The sequence below is a fragment of the Spinacia oleracea genome, chromosome 3, assembly GCF_020520425.1.
Source record: "Spinacia oleracea cultivar Varoflay chromosome 3, BTI_SOV_V1, whole genome shotgun sequence".
In the NCBI taxonomy this organism is placed as follows: Eukaryota; Viridiplantae; Streptophyta; class Magnoliopsida; order Caryophyllales; family Amaranthaceae; genus Spinacia; species Spinacia oleracea.
Genome location: NC_079489.1, coordinates 17,731,024 through 17,751,819, shown reverse-complemented (window position 1 = coordinate 17,751,819; position 20,796 = coordinate 17,731,024). Strand labels below are relative to the sequence as shown.

The 20,796-nt window shown below is 37.3% G+C and overlaps 3 protein-coding genes across 4 annotated transcripts; 2 read left to right on the top strand and 1 right to left on the bottom strand.

The window, feature by feature from the left end:
• Positions 1-738: 738 nt before the first annotated feature.
• LOC130469528 (uncharacterized) lies at positions 739-1,644 on the top strand. The gene has a single exon (XM_056838872.1). It carries the CDS (start codon positions 739-741, stop codon positions 1,642-1,644), a length of 906 nt encoding a protein of 301 aa, XP_056694850.1.
• Positions 1,645-5,568: 3,924 nt separating this feature from the next.
• On the top strand, positions 5,569-8,117 carry LOC110785436 (protein THYLAKOID ASSEMBLY 8-like, chloroplastic). The gene is made up of 2 exons (XM_021989882.2): positions 5,569-6,019; positions 7,438-8,117. Exons 1-2 carry the CDS (start codon positions 5,660-5,662, stop codon positions 7,837-7,839), a joined length of 762 nt encoding a protein of 253 aa, XP_021845574.2. The 5' UTR covers positions 5,569-5,659; the 3' UTR covers positions 7,840-8,117.
• Positions 8,118-12,544: 4,427 nt separating this feature from the next.
• On the bottom strand, positions 12,545-19,546 carry LOC110785439 (GTPase-activating protein gyp1). 2 transcript variants are annotated; one of them, XM_021989884.2, is made up of 10 exons: positions 19,347-19,546; positions 18,288-18,447; positions 18,017-18,200; positions 16,627-16,697; positions 15,164-15,301; positions 14,973-15,064; positions 14,559-14,830; positions 13,357-13,442; positions 13,064-13,165; positions 12,545-12,985 (listed from the first exon to the last, which is right to left on the bottom strand). In XM_021989884.2, the coding sequence occupies exons 1-10, from the start codon at positions 19,448-19,450 to the stop codon at positions 12,824-12,826; spliced, it is 1,371 nt and encodes a 456-aa protein (XP_021845576.1). In that variant the 5' UTR covers positions 19,451-19,546; the 3' UTR covers positions 12,545-12,823. The 2 variants fall into 2 exon arrangements, with proteins under 2 accessions (XP_021845576.1, XP_021845575.1); XM_021989883.2 differs by having other exon boundaries at positions 18,017-18,206; positions 19,347-19,544.
• Between the last annotated feature and the right edge of the window lie 1,250 nt (positions 19,547-20,796).

Below are 20,796 nucleotides of genomic sequence, written 5' to 3'. Positions count from 1 at the left end.
AAATTTTTATGGAAAGAGATGAAATATGTCAAGATATTCCAACTGTGAAATTATGGGAAGATAAATTATCTTTGGAAAATAATATTTCTAGGGTTGATCTAAATGGTAAGGGTGAGGTGGCAATAGTTGAAAGTCAAGATACAATAAGATTGGGGTCTCAGCAAATCCCTTCAATCAAGGGAAGAAAAGAGTTTAGGAATATTAAACTTAATTCTCCCTTGAATTTAGGAATTAAGAATTTTGTTCCTAAACAGACTCCTTTCAAGGAAAACAATATTACGGCTAAGAGTAGAGCTGAGTCTCGTAAGGGTTTGAAACTTAGTATAGGGTTAAGCAGTGGAAAAGAGAATTCTGCATACTCTAATCTGACCCCTGCTATTTCACTTCAAAAAAGTACTCCCCCTGATCAAAACCTGACCCCTAATAATTATCACCATGAACCCTCTTCGTCCACCTATAACATTGGAAGTGCGAATCCCCCCGGAATTCACAACTTTCATGGAGTACCGCACGGAGGGGCCGACAATGGTGACATCTCACCCTTTGCTCAACAAAGTGGAGCTAAATGTGACCTCCTTCCTACCTCCAGCCCATGTCCCAAAGGTAATGATGGTTGCAATCCAACAGTCGATGGAATCAATGAATCCCATGAATGCATTGAGACAAGCATTCATGAGTTTACTGCCTAACGTTCCTATGAACGTTTATGATAGATACCCCTCTCTGCCAATGTTTAATATGTCAATAAAAATCCTTATGTGGAATGTTCAAGGGGCGGGAAAACAGGCCTTCATGGCAACTTTGAAAGAGATCATCAGGATTAACAATCCAACTGTCATAGTGTTAGTTGAAACGCATCTTAGTGGAGAGAAGGCGCAGCGGGTGTGTGATCGAATTGGCTTCTCAGGCCAAACGAGAGTCGAAGCTCAAGGATTCAGTGGAGGGATTTGGCTGTTTTGGAAAGAGGAAGAGGTGTCAGTAACTCCTTTTGAAGCCCATGGACAGCATTTAACGATTGAAATTGCAAAAATAGGAGACACTCCATGGCTTTTTTCAGCAGTTTATGCTAGCCCGGATTCGATTGCTAGAAGGGAACTATGGAAAGCTTTGGAGTATGCAAAACAGAACTTCTCAGGTCCATGGCTCTTGACAGGTGATTTCAATGAAACTCGAACTATGGACGAAAGACATGGAGTTGGAGGTTCGGAGATGCAAAGGAGGTGCATTAACTTCTCGAATTGGATGGAATCAAATGGTCTAATTGATCTTGGATTCTCTGGTCCAAGGTATACATGGTTTCGAGGGGATACACCAAGTACGTTTAAGGCTGCTAGGCTTGACAGATTCATGGCGAATGAAGAGTGGCACTTAAAGTTTGAAGATGCAGCAGTTAAACACCTGCCTAAAGCTTGCTCAGACCACTGCCCCATTATACTTAGTACGAATGGTTTCGCTCCGATCCCTATGGTATTGAAACCATTTCGATTCCAAGCAGCTTGGTTAACTCATGAGAAATTTGAAGAGTTTATTAGTGCTAACTGGAATAACTCAGTCCCTCTGATCCCTTTTCTTGCTGAATTCTCTTCGAGATTAAATGTTTGGAACAAGGAAATATTCCATAATATATTCCGGAAAAAAATCTGAACTTTGGGCTCGGTTGGAGGGAGTGCAACGTTGTTTGGATAACCGCAGACTTCTACATTTAATTGAGCGGGAAAAATCACTTCGAAAAGAGATGGAAACCGTGTTGCATCAAGAGGAATTACTTTGGTTTCAGAAATCCCGATTAGAAGCCATTCGAGATGGAGATCGAAATACTAAATTCTTCCATTTGTCTACTGTCATCAGACGTAATAGAAATCGTATCACCATGCTACAAAATGCAGAATGTGAATGGGTTTCAGACCCTCTGGAAGTCAAGTCTATGGTGGTTCACTATTGGAAAAACCTGTTTTCAGAAGAAGATCCAAATGCCAATATTTCCAATTTTATGCCTGGGTGTTTCCCTCCTATTCCTGCAGATGACTTGAGTAACATTAATAGGCAGTATACTAAGTGTGAAATAAGGGCTGCCATAATGAGTATGAAGCCATTCAAAGCGCCAGGCCCTGATGGTTTTCAACCGGTTTTTTATCAGCGTTTCTGGAGTTTAGTAGAACCTTCGGTCTCAAGGACGGTGATGGACATCTTGGAGGGCAAAGACTTCCCAGAAGAATTAAACAAAGCGTTTCTTGTTCTTATCCCTAAGGAAGTCAGCCCTCGGTTTGTGAATCAATTTAGGCCAATAGGCCTTTGTAATATCATCTATAAAATGGTTACAAAGGTTCTGGTTAATAGATCGAAAGCAATGCTTCCTTCGGTGATCAGTCCCACTCAATGTAGTTTCGTGCCTAAGCGATAAATTACAGATAATATCATTATTGTGCAGGAGATGTTACATACCATGAGAAGAAAGCAAGGAAAAGTGGGATATATGGCGATTAAAATCGATTTTGAAAAGGCTTACGATCGTCTTTGATGGAAATTCATTAGACAGTCTCTCTTGGAGTTAAGGTTGCCTCAAAGTATGGTGGACTTAATAATGAATTGTGTGTCTTCTACGAGCCTCCAGATTCTTTGGAATGGAGAAGCTACTGAGAGTTTCACTCCAAGCCGAGGAATTCGACAAGGAGACCCTCTTTCTCCCTACTTATATGTCATATGTATGGAGAGACTTACACACTTGATTGAAAATGCGATTAATATGGGTGCTTGGAAGCCGGTGAGAGCTAGTAGAAATGGCCCAATTATTTCAAACTTGGCATTCGCTGATGATTTAATACTCTTTGCGGAAGCCTCTGTAGATCAAGCCAGTATTATTGCTGCGTGCTTAGAGGAGTTTTATGCTAACTCAGGAAGTAAAGTCAGCAATAGCAAATCAAGAGTTTTCTTTTCCAAAAATACGGATGAGAATATCCGTGGGAATATTTGCAATGCTATCAATATTTCTGAAACATCAGACTTAGGTACCTACCTAGGTGTGCCCACAATCAATGGCAGAACTTCAAAGAAAGACTACCAGTTCCTAGTGGATCGCATAAACGGGAAACTAGCGGGGTGGAAGTCAAAGATGATCTCGATGGCTGGTAGGGCAACGTTGGTTCAGTCATGCTTGAGCTCGATGTCTTACTACGCAATGCAAACTACAAAGTTACCAAGGTCAACTTGTGACGAGGTAGATAAAGTCTCACGCAGGTTCCTTTGGGGAGGGACAGAGGATCAACACAGAATGCACCTAGTCAACTAGGACACAATTACTAAACCAAAGAATTCAGGTGGGCTTGGGCTTCGCTCCATGAGGCAAGCGAATGCAGCTTTTCTCACCAAACTTGGGTGGAGAGTATTAGCAGAACCAGACTCCCTTTGGTCGAGAGTATTGAGAAGCAAGTATTGTGAAGGTAGGTGTGACATTGATATGTTTAAAATCAAGGGAGATGCATCTAATGCTTGGAAAGGCATTATTGACAATCTGGACACTTTAAAAAGAGGCATGGGGCTGGCAGTTGGTAACGGTCTTGGCACCAAGTTCTGGTTACATCCATGGGCGACTAAAACACCTCTTATTACACAGGTTATTAGTCCCCCACCAGATGATGTAATTCAGCGTAAGGTGACAGATTTTTGGGATGCCAATACAGGATGGAAAGTGGAGTTGTTTGCTGACTATTTACCTCCTGGTGTGTTGCAAATTATAGACTCCTTTGAGTTGCAGGACGACCCGGAAGCTATAGATAAAGTGTACTGGAATGGGGAAAGTTCAGGGGGGTTCACAATAAGATCAGCTCTACAGATTATTCGTAATGAGGATCAACCAATGGTGCAAAATCAGCACTGTTGGAAGAAGATTGGAGACTGTCGTTCCCTCAAAGAATAAGGTTCTTCATGTGCCTACTCTTCCATGATAGTTTGATGTCTAATGCAAACAGATTTACAAGGCATATAACAACTGATCCTAGATGTTATATATGTGGAGCAGCTGAAGAAAACATAGAGCACATATTTCGTAACTGCCCGAGTGCTATGTTGGTATGGAAAAAATTTCCATGGCTTAATGACCATGAACTTTTCAATCGTCCTTTCTTTGATTGGATTACTGGGAATTTGGAAAACAAGGCTCGAAGTTGGGGTGATGACTGGCCTATTGTGTTTGGGGTGACTCTTTGGTGGATTTGGCGGTGGAGAAACAATCGGTGTTTCAGTAGAGAAGTAGACATACCTTTTGATCAGGTGAGCTTCATTATGGCAAGAGTAGGTGAAATTACAGAGGAAATGAAGAGAGATGAATTATTGCTTGGCAAGAGGAAAAGAGAACGTGAAGAGATATTTATCAGGTGGGTTGGTCTTGGACCGGGCTGGGTTAAACTTAACACAGACGGGGCTGCTAAAGGTAATCCTGGCCAAGCTGGTTGTGGAGGCGTAATTCGTGGACACCGTGGTGAGGTCTTAGCAATGTTTGCTGCTAGATGTGGAGTGTGTACTAGCACACAAGCTGAGCTGTTAGGCGTGCTACGAGGCTTGGCGGTGGCTTGGAATGCAGGATTCCGTAAGGTACAAATCAATGTGGATTCGGAGATTGTGGTGCAACTTCTCTTAGACACTGCAATCCCAAATTCACCTCTATTTCACAACATTAGAAAATGCAGAAGTATGATACATAGAAGTGAATGGGAAGTGAAGATTAGTCATTGTTATCGTGAAGCTAACCGGGCGGCTCACTGGTTGGCAAACCATGGAGTGAACCTTGAACAGAGATTGGTGTTACTAGAGGCGGCCCCGGAGGGTCTTCGAACCATTTTATTGGAGGATTTTGGTGGTGCGACTATAGCCCGAAGAGTCCCTGCGTTGGCTGCCTGATGAAGCTCTAGTCTTCGTTTATTGCTTTCTTTCGTTTCTACTGCTTTGTATTTCTGCTTTTGCTTTGTTTTTAGGGGCATGTCCCCTCTCCTTCACCAAAAAAAAAAAAAACCATTGGAAATAATATCCAACGGTTACATCCAAGCAACCGTGACAAAAACGCTCAAAACGGACACTTTCTCCATTCGCCCGGTGGGCGGAGTTCCGCCCGGTGGGCGATTGGAGAAAGTCGCCCGACGGGCGAGCTTCGCCCGGCCGGGCGCGCGTGCAAACATTTAACTTTCTCCTTTCGCCCGGTGGGCGGATCTTCGCCCGGCGGGCGATTGGAGAAAGTTGCCCGACGGGCGAGCTTCGCCCGATCGGGCGCGCGTGCAAACATTTAACTTTCTCCTTTCGCCCGGTGGGCGGATCTTTGCCCGGCGGGCGATTGGAGAAAGTCGCCCGACGGGTGCCCAAATAACCGTTGTATCCGCTTGGAATAAACTCTAAACATTATACTACCTCCTCAACTCCTAGTATAATACACTTTCACATTTAACTCATAAACCCATTTACTCTATAAATGTTCCAATATTTTGCCGTGCTTTCTCATGCTAGGATCAGGGTGTATTGTGCTTTTTTCGTGTTGGGTCGTGCGGCCCGTGCCGTGCCTTAAACCGGCTTAGGCGTAGCCCAGTGCCATAAACCAACCGATCTCCCGTCTCATCTCTAAATTTCCCACTTCTCTTTCCCAGTTTCCCTTCCTCCCTCACTCCCTCACTCAGAAATGAGCAGTCTCAAATTCCAATTCACCCAATTTTACATCTCTCAAACCCCACAAAATCACACTTCAAATCAAACCCACGCCCATTTCCCCATTATTCCACATTTGAATTCCCCACCTTTCAAAAGAAGAACAAGAACAATAACTTGCGGTTTGAGAAAGATAGGACCCAGAAAACCTTTATGGAGGTCAAGCTTTCTTTCCACCGAAGCAATTCAAGCTGTTCAATCCCTCAAACTGGCCAAATCTCCCGTCAAATTACAACAAGTTTTCAATACCAGAATCACCCGTCTTTTGAAAGCTGATTTATTGGGTGCTTTGTCTGAACTTCAGAGACAAAATCACCTGGATTTAGCCCTTAAGGTCATCCCTTTCTCTCTATCTCTCTCTTTCTAAGTTTTATTCTTTCTTTGTTACTCTATTTGTTCAGAATCAATTTCCTGTTAAGAGTTGGTATGTTACTTAAAGTTTTGGTCTTGAATATTGGGGGTTCATGAACTTGTCCATAAAAATTGATGAATTGGTTTATCTATGAGAAATGAATGTTGTTACAGATGTGGTTAGAAACTTTGAATTGGTGGTTTAATTTACTTTAGAAGCAAAACTTGGCCTGTTTTATCCAAGAATTTTAGACTGTTGAGACATTTGATTGAATTAATTTGAATCATTTGGTAAAAATTACTCCCTCCGCCCCTTAATACTCGCACCGGTTTGACTGGATACGCTTGTTAATGCAGAACTTTGACCACCAATATCTTTAACTACATATTATTAAAACTTATAAAAATATTAATATTTTGAAAATATATATTAGGATGAAGTCAACAATATATTATATACTAATATTTGTTTTCATATACTAGAAATAATAGGGTCAAAGTGAATTATGTGAATAGTGCAAAAAGTCAAAACGGCGCGAGGATTAAGGGACAGAGGGAGTATTTGGTGGCTACTGGCTAGAAACCATAGAAGACATCTATAGGAGCTTTTAATTTAATTGATTACTGCATATAGCTAGTTTTGCACAAGGAAAATTCTTTACCTTTAACTGGTTGGGATTTGTTTAATCTAAGTGATATATTTAGTAGAATTTCAGGAAGCTTAAGTTATGTTTTCATAGCTTACCATTGAAATTAGTTGAAGTTCCATGTCAAATAATGGCTTGATTGGGAAACTGAACAAACACCTCAGATATTTAGATAAATCGAATACGATTACAGTTATCCCCGTATGAAGGGATTTGTCTGTATCAGATAAATTTCAATTCATTGCTTCTCAAAAAATAGTATGTGTATGCTTACGTTTATCAGTGCATTGCCTTTCAGTTATCAGTTTTGTCATGTATGAAGCTTTTGTGGAAATTCCATGTTTGAGGATTAGATTATACAAGTCAATCAGTCATTGAAGTCTTGTTCTTTTTAATTAGACAAGTCAAAAACAGAAGTGACATCTTATAGTCCATCATTCTTTTCTGTATTAGAAACCATTTCTTGGTAATCAATTCATTTATGATGTATAGAACGTCTTTCTGGAAGCTGCTACACATACCCTCAGGGTACCAAATAGTAACATACCCTGGGTTCTCATTGGCTGTTTTCACATAAGCAACCTCACATTGGATTAAAATTTAAATCTAAAATAGCAACTCCACATGGAATTTGAAACTTTAGACCAATCACAGCCAAGGGTTTCATACCCTTAGGGTATATGTAGCCTTTTCGTGTCTTTCTATACATTTTTTGGTGTTGTGTATCTCATCTGATTTGAAATCAGGACTCTAGGTGTTTGACTTTGTGAAAAAAGAATACACAGCAGATCTCAGCCTATACTACGATATGATTCTACTACTGGGAAAGAACAAGCTGATTCAGAAGGCTGAAGAGCTTTTTGATGAACTGAAGAAAGAGGGTTTACAACCTGATGTCCGAGCATATACTGAATTGATTGGTGCTTATTTCCAAGTAGATATGGTGGAAAAGGCGATGGAAACCTACAATGAGATGAAAGCTTCTGGTTTTACACCGGATAAGCTAACATTGATGATTATGGTAAGAAATCTGGAAAAAGCTGGTGAACAAGAGCTTGCAGCATCGGTGAAAAGAGACTTTGAAGAATACGTGGATGAACCTGAAAGGTTCCTTCAACAAGTAGAAAAAAACTACTCATATTCAACAGATCTATAAACTATCTGAAAGTGGAATTACCAGTCTTCCTAATTTGACAAAGCTTCATTTGTCTCTCTCTAATTTGCGCAGACATTGATGGTCACTCTTTGTAAGTCTTGCCCACATTTGCAAGATTTGTCTCTAATATTATTACCTGAGAATGAATACCGTTTCAATGTATCGGGCTCCAACATAAAATCTTTGGCTATTGAAGTCACTGATACAGATTTGTGATTGATGTCCCAACTTAGATCACCTTACTGTACAAGGTCGTTAAGTATTTTACTGTCAATGCATATATTTTTGTTATGGAGAGAACGAGAGCACTTGTTCAACCAGTTTGTTCAAGGGTTGTTTAGTGTTAGATCCCTTCGCATTAAAGAATCTGTATTCGGTGCCTTTATTGAGATTACACGGTACTGCCTACCTTTCGGAATTTGGAGTTTTTGATCCTGGTGCAAGGTGGTCCACCGACCTCCCAAAGAAAAATTGGAAAAAAAAACTTATAGCTGAGCTAAGAGACTTGTTATTATATAGAACCGATCTCCAGGTTATACTAAAAACACCACCCACGCACATAAGACACCGCGTATACTATAGGGATAATCCTAAGAGACCAGCCTTTAGCATATTGGTTTTATGTTTTAAGTAGTTGCTCATCATATTTTTCCTATGAAATTGTTCAAGTACACATTTTCTCTCTTTTTGGTTTGTACAAGTACTAGCTTAGCTATATCAGGTTAGGGTTAGGAGATGAATCTAGCTTTTGTTTAATTATTTAAGGCCTGTTTATTATATCATCAGGACAGTTCAAACTTCAAACTGAAACTGATGACTGGGTTAGTATAATATGTAGAAAACTGTATCGTTTTTTAAATGAATCATAGATTCCAACTTTTATGTTAACTAGTTTTGAAGCCCGTGCGATGCACGGGTTTTGTTTTATATTTTATTATTAATTGCTTTTATTTATGTTATTAGGTGGCATTTCGGTTCCATTTTTTTTGTATGTGCATGCATTTAGTTTTTTTTTTCTTTTGTTTTTTTCCTCAAATGACTCAATTCATATTATACACTAAATTTACGGAACAAAATAAGAAATCGAAGTGGATAAGTGAAAAAAACTTATTGTGAACATTTATTATTAACGGTTGAATAATAAAAAGGTACTCTTTGTTAGACTATATCTCAAACTTGTTATTTAGACTACAAAAACTTTCGAATTTGGGAAAGAACCCATGAAAAAGCTGGTTAAAAATGAAAATTAATTATCAGTACAATTTATATCTCATCTAAAATGGTCTCGATTAGCACCAAAAAATGATAAAATTGAGTAACGGGACATTATAATGTTGGAAATACAAATTTAAATCTTTTTATAAATTAAAATTAATTCAATTACATCGAACTTATTATTATCTTTTATAACTTCAATTAATTTAATTTTGATTTTTTATTAGTCAATTCTAAACGTCTCCTATCTATTTTAGGTAAATATGAAGATTACTGGTTTTTTTTAATACAAAATTTTGATTAGTGTTTGATTTTGGATTGAATTTTGTTTTAGATATTATTTTTTATTATTAGAGCGTTTGATTTTGGATGGAGTTATATATATAAGTAATTAATTAATTTAAAATATCTATTTGCCTCCGTTATTTAGATATAATCCCTCCATATTTATATAAAATATACAATTGTCTTATTTGGTCGTATGTTATTAAAAGATACACTTTCTATTTTTGGCATGTCAATATGTCATAGTCCCCACTTCCAATTATATTAACTTTTTTCTCATTCTTGTGGCCCCCACTTATTCACATACTCTTTTTACTACAATAGCTAACTCACCCACTATCAATTTCTAACAATAAATAGTAACTCAATACCCCCACTTTCATCTTATTTTAATAAATTCAACTTACTCTCCTAAACTACATGCCGCTCAAAGTGTATCTTTTAAATAAATACGGAGGAAGTATTTGATTTATTGGTCGGAATGCTCTGAAGGAAATAATGCCCTTGGTCCAAGTATGCATTCAATGTTAAGTCTAATAAATGCGGTTCAGTATTAATTAACAAGTTAATAATTCAGTGAGATCAAGTGAGCTGAATGCCTAGCTAGAGGCCGCTTCAGTTCAAGTGGAATTAATGATATTAATCCACAACTTACTCTTGACTGAACCCGTAGGGTCACACAAATAGTACGTAAACGGATCAAGTATTTAAAGGCATTAAATACTCCATCTATGGATATTCGGAATTGACGGATCTTGGTTTCAGTGGGAGCTGAGATCGTCACAGGCAAGAAATGAATACTCCGGAAACGATGATATTGCCGGAAACGGAAATATGGATCGTATCGGAAATATAAATATTATCCAAGTCGTAGATGTTGCCGGAAACGGAAACATGGTACGTATCGGAAAATATTATCGGAAATGGAAATATTGCCGGAATCGGAAATATTGCCGGAAACGGAAATATTGTCAGAATCGGAAATATTATCGGAATCGGAAAATAATTCCGGAAACGGAAATATTGAATATTTGTTCGAAACGGAAATTGATTCCGGAATCGGAAATATTAAATATTGTTCGTATCGGAAATGAATTCCGGAATCGGAAATTTAATCGGAAGCGTATCGTACGAATTAGCATCGGACGAGGCCCGCTAGACGAAGGCCCAGCACGAAGCCAGGCCGTCGCCCAGCGAGCCAAACGCGCACCATCGCACGCCAAGCCTCGACCAGGCCCAGCCAAGGCCTTGGGCGCGCGCGCGAGAGCACAGCAGTGGGCCGAGCGCTGTGCGCCTAGCGTGGGCCGCAAGGCTTGCGCGGGTGTACGGTGCTCGTGCAATGCTTGTGCGGGAATCCTGAAGCAATCGGGATTCGAAGTATGATTAAATCCTAAAACTATTAGATAATGATTATTTAATTAGAGTCCTAGTAGGGTTATAATTAAATAAATTAGTATCCTAATAGGATTCCAAAACCCTTTCCATAACTCTATAAATAGGTGCCTAGGGTCACATATTTTCAGAGATTAATTCAAGTATTCAAAGTGAGTTTTTGAGAGAAAATTCAGTCACATTCTTTGCCTAAAAGTGCCGAAAATCTTTAGTACCTTAAGGGCGATTCTAGTTGGTCAATCTTAAGGCGGATCCGGACGTGCTGTGGACTATCTACGGAGGGACGACACTTGGAGTCCTAAAAGACTTGTTCTTGTTCGGTTCGGGCGCAGCTAGGGAAGGCACGCAACAAAGAGTATGCATCTAAACTATGCTATATGATTATGTGTAAATAATATGTATTCCTGGCTAAATGGTTTTTCCGCATGATTTATGAATTGTCATATGTATCATAACCTAACATGCTCTAGTTTCTTGAATGTAATTTTGTATTCAGGAAAAATAAGGGTTATGTTTTTTTTTTGACGGGTGTAAAAATAATAATTTACGTTTAAATAAATAAATACAAATTTTATTTGTATTTTGAGATTTAAATTTGGTGTACTACGTGTGTTAAAAAAACGCCCAGGGGATTTAGTTAAATTATCATTTAAAATTATATCTTTTAAGTTATGATATAAATGAACACTAATTTGTTTAACCAACAATATATGCTACTAATTTAATTTTAGAGGTGTAATACAATTGCATGTGTTTTTTTAAGATTGTTAATCATCCACGCACAATTCTCATTAAAACCAATTGTATTAGGAGCCCTCGTAATACTATAACTCTACTCTATATATGCTACTACGGAGTATATGTATATCCTAATACGAATGTATGTAGTATCAGCAATAATGACTCTTCCGACTTTAATTTGCTATGATCTAATTTTTTATTGGTTGGTTATCTACGTGTCACAAACATTTTTTTAATTCTAAAATAAATTACAAATCTTATTTCTTATTGGTTGGTTTATAATGTTTTCCTACGTAACGCTCTAATGATTCAGCAAATATGCCTTCTTTATATATATATATATATATATATATATATATATATATATATATATATATATATATATTAGATTAGCAGAAATATTATTTGATACTGTGCATAATGTTGGGTAATTATGTTGCCTAATTAGGTAATTAAGAATTAATTTAACGAATGTAGAATGTAACTTAGTTACTAATAATAGTCACAATTGAAATACCCTGCTATTTAAAATAATGTCAACTCGTAGAACAATTTTGTAAGTTTAAAGGTTTGGGGAAAGAGGAAGAAGAATATGTAAGTTAGGGGGTTTGAACTCAAGACCTTTGCAAATTGTCAATATAGAACTTCTAAAGGGAAGGTTTCAATTTTCAATCCCTTGTAAATAGACAAGGTTTTAACACTCAAAACACTATTGACAAGCATAGTATTTTCAATGCATGCATTTTAAAGGTTTGGGATTAGCAGAAACATTATTCTTGCCGAAGCTCTCCTCATACGGTACCTGTAATTCTGGAATATTACAGTATGCAATGCAATTTCTATAGACATTCTGGTTGAGTAGGGTCCCTTGTTCTTACCTAAAAAAAATTATAGACATTAGTCCCGACTCCTGAGGTAAAAAGAGTCGCATGAACAATTCGATTCAAAAACTTGTAAACGTATACTCAAGGAAACTAGCTAAAGAAAGGGGAGTTAGGCATGGGATTACAGAAACCAGTATCTGATTTGCATGGCTCCTTCAATAGAGAAATGAAGTAATCAACATGAGACGTTGCCAAATAAAATCTTCTATTCAATCAAAATCGAATTACGATAACAAATGTTGAAAAAGCAAAGCATATAACATGCAATTGATTACATATCAAAGACGCATATGCCATGAAGAGCAAAGTAATCAACACAAAATGATACAAGGCCGCATTATCAACAAAATGAAACCATCTTTTATCACATGGGAATTACCACTATATGAATACAATAGGGAACATACAAAACTAAGTATCTCAAAATATATATATATATATATTTAGTATATGATTTCCCGCATTGACTAGCTAGCTAAGTGGCTCGGACAACTGTTGAACATGGTATGCCACATATAAGCTCTTGAAAGTACCATCTCCAATTCCTGATCTCCCCAATTCAGAGTTGGAAGGTGCTGAAGGAACATCACCATTTCCTGGAAATCAAGTTTGTGGACCTTATCGGACCACTATGGACAAAAGTTTAGAATCTTCCGTATTCTCTCTATACATGTGAATGTTTATTATTAGGAAGAAAGTCAACTTACTGTCAAAACAAAACTGGCTGCTATGTACACGAGAAAATCAGGCAGTGCATCACCTTCTGCAAGATATGTATCCCAAAGGCGGTTCACGAGGGAGAATGGGATCTAACAATCCCACACCAGAAAGCCAGGACAGTGTCAAGATTGAGGTTAGATTATTCAGATAACATGATTTCTGACAGTGTCAAGATTAAGGTTACATTACTCAGATAACATGATTTCTGATTTGCAGCTCTAAATTTATCTCAGGAAAATAACATGCGTACTAGTATAAACGTAGAGATGACAAAACAAACCTCACGTATTAGAAGACAATTGAACCACCGGAACGCAAACTGGAGGAACTCAAGACCATGCTCTTCCATATGTTTTGAAACAGGTTCTGTTCCAGTTTTTCATAAAATAAGAGAAGAAATGAATGAGACAATTTTTGGGATTAAAAACAAAAGAGAGATGTTATGAATGAATGTACTATGTAGGATAGAAAGATTAGCAACCCTAACACCCTGTAGACACGAAACCGGGGGGATTAGGATTAGGATTCGGTTTATGCCCATTTGGTATACATCTCCTCCCCCTCCACAAAGGAAATAACAAGTGCACAACAAAGAAGGCTAGGAGCCTAGGATAACTTTTTTATGATTCATTTTCATTCCTACTTCACTTTTTGTTAGAAAATACTGACAAACTTTTCAGGCAAAACAACGAGGCTAACATAGATACATGAAAAACAGAACAAGTCAATGTAGTGAAAACATAATCCTATTTATTTCTTTGTGTTAATTCATTGTGTAGCTGATCCAAACATCGAGAAATATCAAGGGGAACTCTGAACATTGAAATTGCAGACACCAGAATAAATTTTCACTGTGATGTGTGATGTGTGAAAAAGAAAATTGAAACAGTTGTTTGTCCCTGCATAGCAGATGGTCAGTTATTGACCAGTGGAAGAATAATGTGGAAATGCAACTCCAAACAAATCCAAAATTAAATGTTTAATACATTACGACATGTTCTCAAACTCAGGGGTTAGCAATTAGCTATTACTGGCCAGACAAACAGATTGAGTGGAGCAGGAATTTATAGGCAAAATTTAATGGTTGAGCTAGCTGCTAAGAATATTTTAACATAAGAGGACATGAAGCAATTTTTCAAAACAATAAGGCTATAAAAGGTGTAAAAGTGAAAATGGTATTTGTACACAAAATTATGAAGTACAACACTCTCCGTCACTACCTCTATAGCTCTAACTGCCTCTAACCCCCAAAAGTTACTTTCATTAGCCTCCTATCGATACTACTGATAGCATTAATGTCTATCCTTGAACTCTAATTTTCCAAACACCAAATATTGGAGTAAAACAGAAACCACTCTTCTGAACGCTAGTGCCTGAAAAAATGCTCGTGGATGACAGTGTCATTAATTTGAAGATGCAAAGCCAAAAAATCATAATAGAATTATGACAAAGACAAATAGGGAGCTAACGAGTAAGACATACCATCAATCCTCCGAACCAATTCCCTCAGTTTAAAAACAAGTCTCTGGATTCCTGGTTGGGCAAATGTGTAATGATCTTGCATACCATCAAGCAATTTTGAGAGGCACCAATAGCAGTCAGCCTCGACGTCAGCAATTTTATCTTCCGTTAAGTCCAAAGATGACCAAGTATCAATGCTTCCTTCTAATTGTTCAGACAAGAATACAACTAGAAATGGTGTCACAAGATCATTTATTCCTTGAACATATCCACTAGCAGGATGTCGGATGGCCCTGGTGACACAAATTAACATGCTGAAATGAGCATACAACACTTGAGAAGATTTTTAATTGGAACAAGTGGAAAGCGGAAACCAAGAACATGAAGATCTTGCTAACTAAATACATGAAATAGCAAACAGATTTAACTACAGACCAAGTGTAGAGTATCCGCTCCAAAGATTTCTGGACAGCAGGTTGCTGAAAGAAAGCTACATCAGGTACAGTTCTGGGACAGTCAACTTGAATCTATTCGAGTCATAGAGAGCCCATTAGACAGGAGAATGTATCAGGACTACAGAAAGTACATGAAAAAGAAACAAAGACAACATACTAAGCATAGCACACCTGGCGAAGCATGTTGATTTCATCATCTGAACGCTCCGTATCTGGAATGTCGTAGTACTGCGCCACACAATCAAGATACTCAAGACGTTTCCTCCTCAGAACTCCTTCCCGTCTATCTGAATTAGGTGGTGCATATCCCTGTTGTCAGTTCATGTTCAAACTTATAACCAATAAAAATACATTCATTTTACAACTGAATAAAAACATGCAGTAACAAAGAAACCTTACAAAATAATCAGATTTTTGTTAACATTTACTAATACATACTGTAGAAGACAAATTGTTTCAGAAATTTATAGAGTACTACAATGCATGACATAATAGATAGTGTCAATGCAAGGTTCCCTACATGCACATAAAGACATTGGCTACTTTGAGTTCCTATTACATGCAAGAACTCATTTGAAGAAATGTATTAAATTAAATGTCATAGCTTGGGATTTGGACTTAATGAAGTATTATTATATGTCCTAGTAACGCTCTCTACCACAAATAGAAAATAAGTCAACGCTTTCAGTCGATGCTCTAATGAAATTTGCCTCTTAGCTATTACATGAATAAGTTTGTATCCATTTGAGCCACCCACCCACTCAAAAATAGGTGGGAACCTCACCTAGAAACACCGAAGTGATAGAACGCAAGGTACTTGGGTAATTGGGATAATTTGCACTAGAAGGTTTTGGTAGAACAGATGCTTGAACCTATCCTAACAATCTTGTATCTGGACTAAGATACTGCAGAAGCACAGTGTTTCCAGCTCTGACAACAAGGCTAGAAGGTCACTGTAGAACCCCAAGAATAAGCATTGACAAAAATTACCTGTGCAAAGAGACCATATAAAAGGTAATAAAGGTTCTATTTATTTAATGTGCTTGAGATTAGGGTTTGATGCTTCAACTCCTAACTAGAAAGAGTAGAAAGAAGAAAACAAAGAGTGGCTCTAATGGGACCAGCAAGTCTACCTGTTCTCTAGCCATCAATGAACAAGAAAAAATAAGGAAATAATTTGACAGATAAAACGTGCACAAGTATTTCGTTTTCCTTGCTCGGAATTGCTCTTTTTCTTATAGCACTACCCCACAAGTACTTCAACTTATAACCTGAATAACTATGGAAAATAATTATACAAACGGAGCAATCACATATATTGTGCTTCCTTTATTTGCTTGACTTTTACTCACTTCACAGCCCTGTAAATACTTCAACTTACAACCCAGCTCTTCAAGATACCCAGGGTATCAGCCAGCTTTATACATACCCACATCTGCCACATGTTCTATTCACTAAACTTGCATAAATAATGCAGTCACCCCAATGAAACCATGTGGTTCTACTAAACACAAAATCTCACCATCTTATTGCTGCTAAAATCTACAAAAGGTCTGAAAAAAATCCTTGCCCTACATTTAAAGGAATGTGTCACTGAGTTACTTACAGTCAAACACAGAACCGCAAAATCTTACCAAAAGGAGTCTCCAGACAACAGGGCGCATGTAAGATGGCACACCATTCCAAGCTAGCGCCCGCAAGTTTTCTGCAGAACGGAAAACAATTAGAAGGGGACTCTATGAGTTGATACTTCATAATCAGCACTTAATCAATCGAGTAAAGCAAAAAAAGAGCTAACAGGTAATCAGGTGTCCCTTAGTCAACTCAGACGTTAGAACCATGAGCACATTTTACTTGGAAACTTCATGAAATTTACAAAATTGTAGTCAGGCATTCAGAAGTCAGGAATCTTGAAACACGGGGCACTCTATTCGACATCAAAATACAACACTCAATCCCAACCAAACGAATTCTAAACACAACCATTCTAAGTAGCATCTGTAGATCATCCATCTGAAAATATAAATATTGAAAGACAATGTTTTTATCTAGGCAAAGATGTTTTGTTAATCCAGGGCAACATAAAACCATTTACCCAAACAAAAGTGCATTTCTCGAATTCCATGGTTGGACTTCAAAACTGAGTATACATAACAACCAATAATTGAATCCATATACATGTTAGGCTCAGTCAAGGAGCTGCGTCACAAATTCACAAAAGAGCCTCCATGAACAAAAAGAAAGAATTATCCAAGTAAAAAAAAATACCGCCATAATATCCATTATTATTACTTTGCAGGAAAAGGGGACAATGGACTATAAGATAACTAACTACATGTCTACATCAAGCAACCTAGTCGAAGGCTCATTAACAAGAGAATAGGAGCAAGCAGACATTAATGAAAACCAGTGATGACATTCTCTATCTTAAGTTACTTAAATTAACTTGATAAAAGATTAACCTTCAAAGAGGTAGCATGAACATACACCTAAAAATAAAAAAGGTCCACCTAACCCAACAAATTCAGCATTGGCTTATTTAATAATGCATTAACTTCAAAGTAATGACACACTGTATATTTCTTTCAACTTGACGTAATCAGAGGATGATATAACAAATAATGTATGAACATCCCTATATAAATGGGCAATTCCCTACAGGCCGTGTACAAAGACCAATTACTGTAGACTCGCCCTCCTGCCTTCGTGGTGAGCCATGAAACCGTGCTGGCTAGACAACACAGCCCAACAATTCAAAAGATGAAGTTGTTATCTACAGCAGTAACCCAAGAAAGCATCATATTCAGTGAATATAGAACCGAGGTCTAAAGTAACAAAAATTTATATCGGGGTTGAACTCTGCTTGTAGGCTGTAGCTATCTCGTTCGAGCTGCATATCTAAATAAGATATACACCTCTATATTCTGTCTGGTTTTCTATTTTCATTATGAGGGAATACACTGTCTGATTTTATCATTAGCTGACAACAGACTAGCATGCACACAAAAATACCAGTTCCAGTACCTAAAGTAACTGTTGGTGCCGAAAGCTCCTTTTTAAACTTCATAACCCTTGCTGTATCTGTAGATCTTGCACTTAACAAAGTCTTCTGGGAGTCCCCGGGTGTATTGACGGGAGACGGTGAAGGTTTTGACTTACTGAGAGAAGCACTGTAATCATTAGACTCATTACCATCTGTCTTTGGAGACTGTTCCTGCATCCAGAATCAAAAGATTGAAAAATGCGTTCACCACAAGTAAAGAAAATAGATAAGGAGAGATTCCGTTCATCTTGCCTCAACAGAGTCATCCTCCTGTTCGCTTGGTCCAGCATCATTTTGAGAGAAAGTCCTTCCATATTCTCCTCGAGGAGATCCATGTATGCTAGAAGCATCAAAAGGTTCTGTTCGGCGGCTCAGCAATACTTTTCCAGGAAAACTGCGTCCTTTAAGCAACCTATGATTTATCAAATCAAAATTAAGAGACAATGCACCTCATATATTAGTTCTAAACGATGTCTTTACTCAAGTTAAAGTAAAAAGTCTCGATACTCCAATTCCAAGGCAAAATAAATAACAGTACAAGTGCATAAAAGTGCAACATTAAGGGGGGTAAAAAAGCAAGTATCATACATTCACACTAATACTATTCTGCAAACAGAAAATTGCAGTCCAGGTTTCCATCGTATGAATAAGCATCCCTGTGCAAATAAACAAATCCCAGTATTTTTTTCCTAACTTAAAATCCACAGTGATCGATCAATGTACTTTTAATAGAGAATGAAACAATCTTCATCATAATATAAGGTTTCAGATACTTAAGGCTCCAAAAACATTCCACTAGCCGAATTCGGATCAGTCAGCAGGGAGAGTAAAATATGAAGCAGAATTCTTCCTCAATGTTTAAAGAACAACTCGAAAGGATATGTTTCTAGGTTTTGTGAAAAGGGACAAATGTGTGTATCTGGGTAAAACCCAGAAATCCAATTAGTTAAGCCTAACTATAAAATTACTGAAACTCTAAACAAAGACAACAAAGATCAAATCAAATTAAAAACACTGCACAAAATTCACCCTCTTTATATTTGACAAACAATGAGAAATGCTCACAATTCTAATCACAATTTCGCATAAATCAAGAACACACAAAAAGTAACTTCACCAATTTCAAATAACACAAAATCAAAGAGATCTGAGAACATTTCCCAAATGGGCATCCAAAAATTACAATAAAATGCCCAAAAAATCATACAAATTATTGAAAATTATGAGTTTTTACACACAGATCAAATCTATATGAACAAATGGGAGTTCAAAAAATCAAATCTTTGCGATAAAAAATAGTAGAGAAATTACCCTTGAACACTTTTGAGGGTTTGATTGAAGCGAGAATCGAGAGTAGAAACTGCGTCTTTGTTGGTATCATCATCATCAGCTGGGTTGTTTACAGTGTTCTTCATTTTTGTTACACTTCTCTGTAACAAGTAACGAACATTTTCATGTGCATTTTCTTTGTTCTTGTTATTTATTTAAGGCTCTTTTGCTAAGTTTTTTTGGTCGATAAAGTATTAATTATTAATATATAGATAGCGTCGTTTCATCATTAAATTGCATATGCAACTAAACAGCGTCGTTTCATCATTAAATTGCAAGCGCGAAGCACATGCTTCTTACCAGCAACAGGTATAAAAGCATTATCTGACGTCATTTGGAAGAGAATTCGACATTTTCTCTCTCCTCAACATCACGCCATTTTCTCTCTCATCAAACCTCCCTCTCTCTCATCAAACCGCCCACTCTCTCACTTCAAACCGTCAATTTCGCTCTATAAAACCTCGATTTGCAGTTCAAAAGCGCAATTCAGTGACAAAACTGAACATCGAGGCGGTTTCGGAAAATTCGAAACCCTAAAAATGGATATCCGTGATGAAGTGAAGCTCAGTAGAACAAAAATTACATTTAATAGAGGAAAAATGCAAAAGTAAGTAACGTACATAATTTATCGCGTTTTCCAGATTTTAATTTGATTTTTTTTCATAATTTTTCGCGTTTGAACATTTTTATTTGATTTTTGTTCATAATTTTTTGCATTTTCCAGAAAAAAGAACAATCGAGTGGAATCGAGTACTGCAGATGCTGTGTTGTAAGTGAATTTAAGCGTTCTAAACATTTTTTACTCAATTTAGAAGTTGTATGTGAATTTACGTTTTGAAATTGATCATGTTCATAGTTTTGGACCAAATGTTCATTATCATTTACTATAAGATCTGAAGTGTCCCTATCTAAATATTATCATTGTTCTAGAGCGTGTGGAAGCATGAAATATTCATGTTCAAAATATGAAAAAAATGTTCAAAATGTGAGACATCATGTTCAAATAGGTTATAATAAATAACATGTTCATATATGTTGTAAAAAATTTTTTGGTTTGATTTGTCTGTGCAGAAATCCAAAACCGTTGAATTCTGTGAAACCAGTGACAGCAGATGAATCTGATTCTCAAACGTGAGTGAATTTTTATGTTCAAAACTGTTTGGCAGTTGATCATTATAAGAAGCTAATAGTTATATTTGCAGCCTCAGGCTGATCGATGCAGAAGAACATATTCCATTAGCAATCCTACAGAAGAGAAAGCAACGAGAACCTGCAACAACTTCAAAAGTGGTGGATCCAATACTGCTGAAAAACATAAATGAATCATATATGGAGGAAACCGTGAATGATGCGTATGTAACTGTTTATATTCACTTTTATAATTAGAATATAAATATTATCAAATGTTGTTGTGGTTTGTGGTGCTGTTGTT